General features: G+C 33.7%; 1 protein-coding gene across 1 annotated transcript in view; it reads right to left on the bottom strand.

The window, feature by feature from the left end:
- LOC145690411 (ATP-binding cassette subfamily G member 4-like) overlaps nt 1–13,339 on the bottom strand; it is a 139,647-nt gene that overhangs the window by 8,839 nt on the left and 117,469 nt on the right. The window contains exon 9 of the mRNA XM_081765257.1: nt 9,754–9,854. Within this exon, the coding sequence (XP_081621383.1) occupies nt 9,754–9,854 (101 nt within the window). The remainder of the gene's footprint in view (nt 1–9,753; nt 9,855–13,339) is intronic.

The following is a 13,339-nucleotide window of genomic DNA, read 5'->3' as shown; positions in this document are numbered from 1 at the left end:
CATCTTGAGTGAGGTTTCTCTTTCTGGGTTTCCCTCATTCACACCAGGCAAATGCCGGGATGGTATTTACCATAATGGTCCCAGGCCGCTTCCTTCCTTCCCTTTCGTTGGATAGTGTGCTCGCCAAGAAACGTCATTCCTCATATACGTGTGACGGGCTAAATGGCCTTAGCTGCCGACAGCCCAGAAGTCTAATTCCTAATCCTATCATGGGCACTAGGAGTCACTCGAATATTTTAAATTGAAAAATATGTTATTTGAAATATCATTGAAAAGATATTTTGCTCTTCTTTCTTTTTTTTTTTTCTTAGGGGGCAGCATTTATGAAATGGCCAACATTTAAAGGTGAGATCTTGCACAGTCAGATAAAACATCCAATGCTTATTGATCCACAAAACGGCTGAAGATAAGAATTTGAAATAAAAAGTGGGAGATAGAGACATTGAATAGAGAGTCACGGGGAGTTTTCTCGTGTGAGGCAAAAATGTCCACCATTCAAATGTTAACTCTTGCATACACTTGCAAATGTGTAAATGTAAACTAATAATACATTGTGCTATACGGGAAGGAGTAAAGCAGATATCAGAGCAAAATTCAAATGATCAAGCACAGTTTTTAAGTATAGAAGTGAATTTTGCGAAGAGAAATAGAATGTGTGGTATGACGTATAGTAGAGCATCAAAAATGCTGTAAGTGCACATAGTGTAGTGAAATAAGAGTGGAAAAAAGAACAATAATAGTATTGATATGGGTGGTAAACAGATGTCTTCACTAACCTCTTACTTTATATGTAAGATCGTATGGGATCCGTCGAAATTGGAATATTTTCCCTAAATGAACTATTTTTGAGCCCTTTCTTTCCGTTGTTCATTCTAATTAAGGAAACAAATCACGAAGCTTGAAACGATTAAAGATAAAATGATGAAACAAAATGTGAGGTAGGGAAATATCATTAAATGCGTTAAACCGAGTGTGCTGTTTGTCCTATAGGTACTCCCTACCATGAGACACTGTGGATTTCTTTGATTTTAAAACATTGGTCGTAAAATTAATGATTAATAGCCAAGAAATGTATGTAATTATTAAATTTGAAAAGTATCTTGTTCTGTCTAAGTATTAAAAATATCAACCGTTGTATCTCCCCGGTATTCATAAACGATGTCCCATAGGAACAACTGCTGCCAATAAAGGTATTTGCTTGATTATGATATTTGTAATGATATATCAATAAGTCTGATAGCGGTGGAGCAAACAGCACGCTCGATTCAATGTGTCTCATGGTATTTTATCCCACTTTTTGTTTCATCCTTTCATCTTCAGTCATCTTGAAGAAAAAAAAGAGAGAGAGAAAAAGAAAACCCTGACAAATGTTGTTTGTTTTTACATGATCTTTTCAATAATATCTCAAATGACATATCTTCCCATTTAAATTTTTTGAGCTACTTCCCAGTGCCCAAATAGAGTGCCCAGTGTAAAAAGCTACTTTCCATTTAATCTGCCTTATGACATGTCCATATCTCACTTTTTGGTTCATGTTTTTATCTTCAGATTTCTTTAAGATTATAAGCGCTGGACGTTTCGTCGACTATGTAAGAACTTACATTTAAATGGTGGCTATTTCGTTAATTGTGCCCTACACAAAAAAAAATAATTTCTGATTTAAAATTTTCGGGAGATTCATAATCTTGCAATATTTCCACAACCCAAGCAGCAATGCAAGTACACGTCGATTGACCGTAAGCGCAAGGTCAAACTGGTTGAAGAGGTAGCATGGCAAGCAGACTATTTAACGCGTAGAATCTCACTCCGTCAGTATCTTCAGCACTTTGTATAATGATGACTGCAATTGAACAGAAAGCGCATTCTACTGCAACAGCATAACACAATACCCCACACTCAACTCAAAACAAGCAACAAAAAATTCATGAACTTGATCACATCGAACTGATGCTACATTGCATATAATCCTGACCTTCCTCCTTCGGATTACCACCTATCCATGCCGCACTTCCTGAACTCACGATGTTTCACCAACAAGAGGAAGTGGAAAGAAAAGTGACTGACTAGTTTGCCTCTAAGGACAAGATATGGTATTAAAGAACTGGCACGAAGATAGCTCCAGAGAACCCAACATGAAGGACTATACTTTGAATGTTAACCTACTTTCATTATTGTAATAAATACAGATATATTGTGTACCAGAATATTGCAAGACTTATGGTTCTTCCTTGAGAATACAAGTAAATCAATATCAAATCAACCAATGATGGTTGCTGGCAAAATTCACTATTTTTCAATTTTTATAAACAAAGCTGTACTATATTTAGAGAGCTGAAAACAAGCATACATTTATTTATTTATTTTTGTTTTATTTTATTTATTTTTTATTAATATACAATAACACACTGAGCAAGGCTATGTGATAATATGTAAAAAAAAAAAAAAAAAACACTATCACGTAACAGTTTCAACACAATAACTGTGTCTTCATCGTACTTCCACTCCTTCTGGCTGCTTGGGAGTTGGTCATCACTTACATACTCTCCAGAGATCAACTTTTAATTAGGCTCCGACCCTTCATTAAAAAGTAACACTTGTTTGGCTTTTACTTTCACTTTTTAGCTGCACACGTGTCCAATTACAAGTATACTTTTTTCACTGGATACATTCTGTCCTCTAATTATCCTTATTTTCCTTATTATTTTTTTCTCTTTCTTTCTTCTTCCTTTTCATTTCTCCTTCTTTAAGCAGAATCTTCTCTCACCCTTTTTTTTTTATCTAGAATCCTGCATTCCAATTCATCACCTTGTCTGCTGCCTTCATAATCTCCCTGACTTCTTTCCATTTTCTCACCAAAGTTCTGTTCTCTACTTCTATGACCTCTGTGCAGCTAAAAAGTGATAGTGAAAGCCACACAAATGTTACTTTTCAATGACGGGGCGGAGCCTAATTAAAAGTTGATCTCTGGAGAGTATATACGTGATGACCAACTCCCAAAAATAGCAGCCAAAAGGAGTGAAAGTCTGATGAAGACACAGTTATTGTGTTGAAACTGTTAGGTGATAGTAATTGTTTACATATTATCACATAGCCTTGTTCAGTGTGTTATTGTGTATTAGTACAAAATGGAAACAAGGCCTGATAGAATAGTTATTTTTTATATGTTCAGTTTTCTTTTGAGTTGTCATTTTATATAAGCGGATGAACGTATTTTGCAGTTTACAAAGATTCGCAGCAAACACTGTATCTTCATTGTTTTAGAAGATATTGATTTGAAATAAGACACATTTGAAAGAGAATTAAATATATTACATTTTACATTCTATATACATTTAAGCATGTTATACTGCACGATTTGTGGAAAGTTAAAGTTTGAAAAACACAAATTCTTACTTTTGAAGTTAAATATTTTAAAGAAAAATAAGAATTGATATTAATTCTTTTTCTAGACATATGCTTCGTGGTACAGTACTTCCTAAAACGTTTCACACTTGAGAGTCTCATCTTCTCTCTGTTCTGGGTGTTGCGATTATTCGAAACCTAGCAATATTGAACCTAAAAGCTTCAAAAGTGACACATTTGAAAAATCTGAAATTTTCACAAAGCAATTGTTACTTTCGTAGTAATAAGTGGTTAAATTTGATCACAGATTTGACTAGCTTTTGAGTTGCATGTTCATGTTGTTTTACCATAGTAATATTTTACTAGTACAAACTAATTGTTAATCATGTTTTGAAGGAAATAATTATTAAATAATAAATGCTGTTTTGTCTTATGTATTTTTGGAGCTTGTCAAGCTTTCACTTTATTAATAGGTCCTATTTAACTTACTTTTAAAGTAAAATACAATAGAATATGTACGAACAAAACACATTCTTTAAAATTGGCGCTGCCAAACTGTTCCCATTTTGATGGCTGTCTTTCTATGGAAGCTAGGACATATTTCGTAGATCGCAATTCTCCATTCACTTTATTTATATACTATCAAAAGAAGTAGAATCAAACAACATGACATTTAATTCTCAACTATTCTCCACTAACTGAGTTTATTCATCATCACACAGAGTTCGAAACTCCACAGACTATTCGCCAGTGCACTAACAGTAGTCAAGAGTCTGTATGGAGAGGCTGGCAAAGAAAAAAAAAAAGAGTGACATGTGCCATGTTGCAAGAAACGTAAGAAAAAGTACCTGAAATAATAATATTTCTTCGTATGATGTTAATAATTAATGTACTTGAAATAATTAGAAATGTTGCGTGCATGTATCAATATTAGTAAACAAAGATTAGCCTCGTCTTGGGAAAGTAATTAATTGTTTAGTTCATAAAAGTAATTTCAGTTTACTGATTGCAGCACAACAATTTCAGAAGAAAGTGTGTTATCATTGGGTGATATGCATAATACAGTGAAACCTGTCTATGTTGGCCACCATCGATTCCATCGAAAAGTGGCCAACTTAGACAGGTGGCCAACTTACAGAAAATAAGTGTGATTTGTTTATTTTTAGAATAGGATTTCTAGTATTACTTGATTGCAAAATTTTAATAAGCAGTGGCACGATAGCTACTTATAAATAATGTATATAGAGTAATCATAAAAATATACAGTACTAGAAAATATTACTATAGTATGTTTAATATATGTGCATACCTTTCTCTTTCTGAAAACTAGTCTGGTACATTCGATTATTCGGATTGAAAACATAATAACACAAACAACCATGAAATAGAAGCGTATGTACAGTAGTTTATTGAAACTGATATTATAGCACACTTAGTTATTCAGATTGAAAACAAGAAAAGCTAAGTTATAAATTGAGAAATTCATATGCAATTTATATGACATCTTTTCAGTTGTTACTGAATGGTGGTTCATAATAGACGTATTTGTTTTATTCTTTTTGGCAGATGCACGTTCTAATATTGTAGTTAACTACCTCTTCTTAATGAGGTAGAAGTGTTTCCCTCGGAGCAGAATATGTTTTAAGAAAATCTTATGGGAAATCATATCTCAAACTCCGCTATCTTTTGACAAGCCGACAGGTGCCAATAGTTGACAATTGAGGTGGTTAGTTTTAACCTTCAGAATTTTCCGGAATTACTAAAGCTCTCCACTGATGAGAGGAGTTGATATAGTTAATGGTTTTACCAAAACAGACAGGGTAAACAAATACGTACAACCATTTCCTGAATTCCTGTACGTGATTTTTCTTATTCCCACCTTCCTTCACCACCCCTTTATGAGAGTAGTGTTCTGGCCATTGACCTCCAAGAACAAATTGTGCGAATCTATGCTTCTTTGTGTCCAGTCACAAATACAGAACATCTGCCTCTCATATGGGAATTCGAAAGAGTTAAGAAAAATAACAAAACTGTATTTTGCGTGGCCAAGATACTCAGGTAAATTTATCATTATCATCATAGGGTAAACATTGCTTCAGTGTGGCCAACTTCCAAGATAGACAGGTGGCCAACTTATAGAGTAGTAAGTAACGAATGTCTTATGGGAAAATGCAGGTTCAAGACGAACTAGGCCAAGATAAGCAGGTGGCCAACTTAGAGAGGTGGCCAAGTTGACAGGTTTCACTGTAGTAAGATTTTACTCTTTGTTCAAAATTTTGAGATTAATCTCAATGTTGTATGCATAAAAGGCGAGACAACGTGACGTCATTTGTGTTTAATCTCAAGCACATAGTAAATGCTTGGAACTTATGATTCAAATTGTGATTTCTTACTTTTCGTATGCATAAAGTTGAGTATAATCTCAACTAGCTGAGATTAATCTACAAATTTTGTGACCCACTTCAGTATCTACCTCATTTGTCTCACAGTGTATGAGAGTGGTTCAAAATGGCTGAATTTATGGATGTGGAGTCAAGAAGAAAAGTGTACAAAGTTCAGAGAGACTCTGATATGTATGGCTATAAACTATATAGATTTCAAAACCAAAATGTACAATGGATGGCACAACATTTGCCTGGGGATTTACTGGAAACTAGAGGTAGGGCTCTGAATAATTAGAAGATTTTTGTTGCGTTATGTTGAAGACCCTGGATTTAAACTGGCGTTGCAGAAGATCTAAAGAACTAAATGGAAAGTTGTAGCAAACATTAAATGAAAAACTGGACAATGACTAAAATTCTCCTAAACCGCTGCAAGGCTTCAGGATGCGAGAAATGTATGGCGTAAAAATTATATGTTTCCTGACGCTATAGGAGTAATATACTGCACATACATTGTTAACAAGAAACCAGCTGAATATGAGGATGAATATACTAACAGAAGAGTAACTTGCCTTACTATTCTTGTTACTTTTTTTTTATTTTATCTATGCATGAGACATTTGTTATCTTCATGAGTTGCTTCGTTAGTACTGTACAACGTTTATTGCAGTATAATTGAAACTAGAACAGCTGGGGAGACAGCGCAGTGCCTAGAATGGCAAAACCTATCACGTTGCACTCTATTAAAAATAAATATAATAAATAAATACATGATGATGTAGAGAGGAACCACCTCTTGTTCTTTAGTAATTCATAGTGGACATCATCTTAGTTTCACCGATACCCCGTTCACTTCCAATTTCAACATTTCAACAGTTTAGATTTGAAGCTACCTAAAAAGAATCTGCTTATTTTAAACTTTGACTCCTGTTTTTTAACCTCTTTTAGATGTTTTCGGGAAACCGAGAAAGCCAATTATTTAAATCTCCAGAAACCCCTAACATCGTTGCATGAGTTAGCACTTCTGTTTTGTTTCCCCATCACAAATGTAAAATTGTTCCCATTTTATGTTTATATATACTGCATATAAAATTAAAAGTCACTATGCTTATACTCTTAATCCCTTGATACACCCGACCGATCTCGATCAAATTTTCAACATAGATGAGGTTTAGACCTGGGGTGTCTTTTTATCGTATCACTTTTACGGTGGAACTTAGGGGAGGGGAGATATTTAAAAATGATCGAAAATGACCTATATTACTATCGAATCTATAGTTTTCTGGGTCGCTGAGTTGAACAGTGATATTTTCTATTCCGTTTACATACAAATTGAGCCCCACAACTTGGGGGTAGGGGTAGATCCATAAAAATGATTTTAAAAAATGACCAATATTAGTGTCGATTCCATAGATTTCGGGGTCGCTGAGATGAGCAGTGACACTTCCGATCCCGTTTACATCCAAATTCAGTCTCGCAGCTTGAGGAGAGAGGGAGGAGATGTATAAAAATGATCGAAAATGACCAGTATCCGTGCCAAATCCACTGTTTTTTTTAATACCTGAGATGAACAATGACACTTCCGACACCATGCTCCGTAACATGGGAACGGAGGAAAGAGATATACAAAATCATTGAAAATGACCGATATTAGTGTCGAATCCATAGTATTCGGAGTCGCTGAGATGAACAGTGACACTTCCGTTGCCATTTAAATTCAAAGTCCGCCCCGCAACTTGGGGAAAGGGAAAGATATATAAAAATGATCGGAAATGACCGATATCAGAGAGCAGTTTAGTAATAGTAAAAAGCGACTGACTAACGGAACATATTACTATTTTTCCTTATTTTAACCCAGCGAAGCGGGTAAGTGACGCTAGTACAATATTAATTGGCTCCTCAAACTTGAAGCAGAGTTGGGGCTGTATAGTGCTGAGAACTTGTTCGTTACTGTTTTATATTGCTGGAATATTCAAACTAAAGTAGCCGTACTATAATCAGCCTAATTCAACAGAAAAAAAAGGTCGTGCTTTTGTGCTGGATAAATAACGCCACTGACTTTAATTCTACTGACATGTTTTCACTTGCTGCGCACCTGTGAATTTCTTATTTAGAAAGGAGAAGGAAATAAACATCGCTTTCATTACGTCATTTCTGTATGAAACGTCATCAAAGCCAAGTTCACATAAGATGAAACTGCGTGTCACAGTGAGAACAATCTCATTCGCTATTCGTTCTTTTTATGTATACGAATTACGACTAAGAACTCACTTGTAGATTAATCTCGTTCGAGAGGTGGGATTATCCTTATGCATATCACCCATTGAAAACAGAAGATACTGCAGCTTTGATTGATTGATTTTTACGGCCCGTTCAGCAGCGAGGCTATATGAGACGTTGACCTACTGATTAACGTGGAATCCGAACCACATGAGCTCCCGCCGGGAATCGAACCCGGGTCTCCCGCGCCAAAGGATACTGCAGCTTGTAATTATGACAAGAACTGGTGGATTGGGAAAACTGAAGAAACAAGAAAGAAAAACAACAATTATTTTTGGACTTTTTGCATCCAAATGATCCAGAAACTTCTTTCCAAGACTCTAAAGATAGCAAAGTGTGGGTGTCAAGCTGTAGTAAGATCTTAAGAAGATTATCGCTATTAAAATTCACGATTGCTACAGATCGAAGCTTCAATATCAGCGAAAACTTATGTACAGAAATCAACTAACTTTTTTTCAGCACTGATATTTTAAGATTATAAATGGAGGAGGACTGGTGTTTTTGCTTGAGTTCTTGCTTCACATGAGAACTGTAAAAATAACATATAGTTTATTATTATTATTATTATTATTATTATTATTATTATTATTATTATTATTATTATTATTATTATTATTATTATTATTATACTTGCAAACCGCCCCACTTCTTGTGTTTTACCCATATAAAAAGAAACATAACTCAAAAACTAGTCAAATTTCAGTGATATATTATTATTATGTAAAGAACACTTATTACTATGTAAAGACATGGGCGTCTCTGGCGGGGGGACGGGGGAGACGCGTCCCCCCCAATATTTTGAAGTGAGATAATCTAACATTCCGCTAAGATACTAGCAGTTAGGTCATTTCTTTGATGTCCCCCCCAAATTTTACATGCCAGAGACGCCAATGTGTAAAGAACAATTGTTTTGTGAAATTTTCAGATTTTTCAATACCTTTTGAGATACTTCAGATTAAAATTTGCCTATTTTCAAAAAATCGCAACGTTTCAAGATCCATAGAAAAGAAAAAAAAAAACTCAAGTATCATAAATTTTAGGAAATACTGTACCACGAAGCCTATATCAAGAAAAAGATAATGAGTCTTATTTTTTTCTTTGTTTATTTATTTTTTTTTCTTTCAGAAATGATAATTTGCATGAACACTGTAACTTTGAACAATTTGTTAAAGATATTTGCAGTATAGTAGTCTCAAATGTGTACAGAATACAAAATCTATATTAAATTTTAATATTTTAGTGGCAAATGTATCCAATTAATATATGGAAAACTGCAATTTTTTTTTCATGTTATAATTACTAATGGAAAATGAATTCAATTTTAGTATTATACAGTAATCTAAGATCGAATGACAATTACTGTAATTTGTATCTGTTGTTCCGCAACTTCACACATGAACATACTAGTTACTTTGTGTTTTAAATAGACATTGAGCGTTCATTATAAAACAGCTTCATGATGATGATTATGATTATGATTAACACCACATGAGCTTCTTCAAGTAGGTAAATAGAACTAAGAACGAAATAAGATTACGAAGAATATACTGTACCTTAAAAAAGGTTGAAATGAAGACTGATTACTGGAAGTTAAATGACAATAATGTTTACAAGGCAGACACCAAAATCAATTGTTAAATTTTGGAACTTATGTTAACTGAACAGTTGTTTTCCTATTGAAATTTTAAATTGCAAAAGATAGCAATGGTAAAAATAATAACAATATACATCTTAAGACGATTTCACTTACTTGTGTTGGAATTTTTGTAACTGTGAAAGCCATATAATACGCTTTTAGGCCGTACCAACGATTAAAATACTCTCTTTTCAATAGTTTGACCTCAAACGGATCTGAGAAAAAAAGTAAAATATTTCTATTTATTTTTCAATAGAAAAGTTTCAACACAAATACGATGTTTACAATGAGTATTGGAATTAATAAGACTGTATAAAATTGCTACATCTTATAAAAATAACATATATATGATTTAAAACTACAGACAAACATACTACGTAGCAGGGTCGGATTAATACCCTTAGAGGCCCTAAGCACTTAAAAAGATTTTGGTGCCCCATATACGTAGAAAAATATATGTACGACAAAATAATAAAATTTTATTTATCTTAATCAAACAAAACTTACAGTAAGATGGAGAATAATGTTTACTTTTGTATACTTCTAGTTCATTCATATTTTAAAAGTTTTCTTCATTTTTTCTTAATTGCAAAGTCTTTGATAAAATCCTCATTCATTAGCTCTGTTATTACTTTTATAATCATTTATACTTCAGTCAAGGAGGTTATGCTTATGACGGAGTATATCTATGTGTTTCTTTCTCATTTTCTTCCCCTGACACTGTACAGAAAGTACACAAATATCACAGACTGCATACAATTTTTCGCCTGCTTTTATTCATGTGAAATTTGTATATTTTCTATACAGAGTTAGGGAGAAAATGAGCAAGAAACATACGTATATACTCCGTCAAAAACATAACTTCCTTGACGAAACTATAAATAATAATAAAAGTAATGATAGAGCTAATGACTGGGGATTTTATCAAAGACTTTGCAATTAAAAAAAATGAAGAAAACTTTTTAAAATATGAATGAACTAGAAGTATACAAAAATAAACATTATTCTTTATCTTACTGTAAGTTTGGTCCTTACTGATGGTCCTTTAATTTCATGACTCTTGACGGCATCTCGACTCTCTGAGTGCTCTTGTTACTATTGTATATACAGTAATTTTCTCATGTAATATAGCGGTACTCTTGCTGCATCATTTTCAATATTGCACAATATGGCCCACGAACAATAGTAAATTCGGCCATAGCCAATTTCTGTGATATCCTCTTCTCTTGAGCCCTAAGCACGCGCTTATTTCACTTAATGGTTATTACACTCCTGTACATCAGCAACTCACATAAACATTTACATAAAATTTAAGCAACAAGTTAAACTATAAATATTTCTGGGGAAGCTAAAGCAATAAAGGAAATAAGCTCGATTGAGGCTGTATTTTTATTGATTTTCAAAGATTTGGTAGTCCAGCAATTATCAATAATGTACGTAATAAGAATCATTATCCAGATAAATTATTGTTGAAACAAAGAAGAAATTCTAATGCTACAAGTTTCTGGAGTTCAAACGTTGAAAGCCAGGAAAGACAAGATTGAGGTAGATTCATTTGGGAGATTAGAAATGGAAGTAAAGAATGAATGAACTTAGAACTAGATGCTTATGCGAGAATACTCATCAATACATACTTAAAAAAATATTAAAGAAGAGGATACTGTATTTTTTTTTACTTTATTTAAGAGTTCAGTAACAAATAGAAGTAATTTCACATAAAAAGAGCTTAACATGTAAGAGAAATATTGTAACTACTGCACAAGATGATTGGAAATTATTAACATTTTTTTATCATTATTATCATCTTGTATAATATTGCCAGTATTACAATTAATTTCGAAAAAGCTGCAAAATGTAAAGTTAGAAGTCTGTTATTCAAGCTCAAATTGTTCTTAATCCAGAAATAATCAAATATTGTCACAGAGATTTAATAACTACTTGAAATGTGTCGACCAGTGAGAGAACTGATTAACTTCAGTTTTCCCATGAAAGCATTAAGAATGCTTGTAAATATTGTATCTGTTCGTTTAACAAAGTAAGAAAAGAAATTGTGCTCATATCTAGCTTTAAAGGAACTGATACCAAACATTCATATTAGCTGAAAATCAAAAAGTAAAGAAAACTACTAATCTATGTTTTAATAGTGGTTCTATATTTTAAATATGAAGTAACTTCTCTCTCATCCTACACAAATTTCAAATTAATTCTCATGACCGACCAGATATGAAAAAGTCTATTTAAGCAAGATAGAAAGGTTTTTAGAAAGTCAGTTTAAAAACTTCAGCTTATGGAATCAGAGCAGTACTAAATAGCTACACCAATTGCCAAGGGATGAAGGAATTACATGAGTCACAAATACTCTCAGAAGTATGTCCTAACTTACTCATTATATTCAGCAGTTATTCATTTACATTTTTTAATTAATTACGTTTTTAACATGGAATGTCAGATTTCGATAACACATTTATTTAAGGCAATGTTAGGAAGAACGAATGACAATTATAAGAACGAGAACAAACTCGTTAGAATATCTGATTTTGCAAGTATATTGTGTTTTTCGAGACCTCAAAGTGAAACGGTGCAGAAATGCGATAAGCGTAGCTTTATCGACAAGAATTTAAGCTGGACTATAACGCTTTAAATGCATTTCCATTAACATCTCTCCATCAATGAATGCATAACGCAACAATAGTTCAAGAAGTCCCATTTGAGTATATCAATCTTGAACATAGTACAAGAGATACTGTAGCTGCCAAATTGTATTATCTGTCAAGGAAGCAAATGTAAACCTGCTTGTGCATCTGCCATTCCTGTACTGACTACTGTGGAGAATATGCAAATTAAATTAGTCAAAGCTATAATTTTATGATGAATATCTCGACTACATTACGTAAAAGGGCAGGAGTTGTAAATACAAATAATGTACAGTGTAAATAAGAGACGATAATATAACAGAAATACGAAAGAATCTATTAAACAAAGAAAAGATATCAGAAAATTCGAAGTGGAAACACATAATTCAATTGCTGTAAAGATATCACTGACAATGCAGTCAGGGCGAAGTGATCGTAATCTAATGGTTAATGCAGCCGACCACAAATCTGAAGGACCATAGTTGGAACCCACTCAAAGTTTTCGATGATTTTATTATTATTGTTGTTATTATTATTACGATTCTTTGTAAGCCATACGTCTTAATTTACACTAATGTACGATGAAATTCCACTGTCGTTGATATAATTTTGACAAAAATTAACGGGTAAGTTTGTATAATCATGAGTCAGAAATGTTTAATTAGGGAATTAAAGTAAGAAGGTTACACAATTATTGCCGAGAAACATGGACAGTTAAGTCATGCATGTTGTTTACAGGCTATCGTCCGAAGCATTCGTTGTGACAAGCAAAGTCATGCCGCGTCCGCGTGGTCGCCAAGAGTGACAGTAGCTCAGCGTGGGGAAACTGGGTCGTGCGTCACAAGGCCAGAATGCATCTCAAATCGCTAGAGTATTTGGTTGTGACGAACTGTCCACAAATTTTAGATTGACACCAGGATGATGAACGTAAATGAGCCAAATCTTCATCCAGATCAAGTTGATCTAAGACAACAACTACACCTCAGGATAAACCGCTGATTGAAGACGTAGGGAACAATCCAATACGCCATAGGCCGTCTTGCAGGACAAGGTCGTAGAGCACGGTC

The sequence above is a fragment of the Thermobia domestica genome, chromosome 7 (genome assembly GCF_964235325.1).
Source record: "Thermobia domestica chromosome 7, izTheDome1.hap1.1, whole genome shotgun sequence".
Lineage (NCBI taxonomy): Eukaryota > Metazoa > Arthropoda > Insecta > Zygentoma > Lepismatidae > Thermobia > Thermobia domestica.
This window is presented reverse-complemented; position numbering and strand designations above follow the sequence as displayed.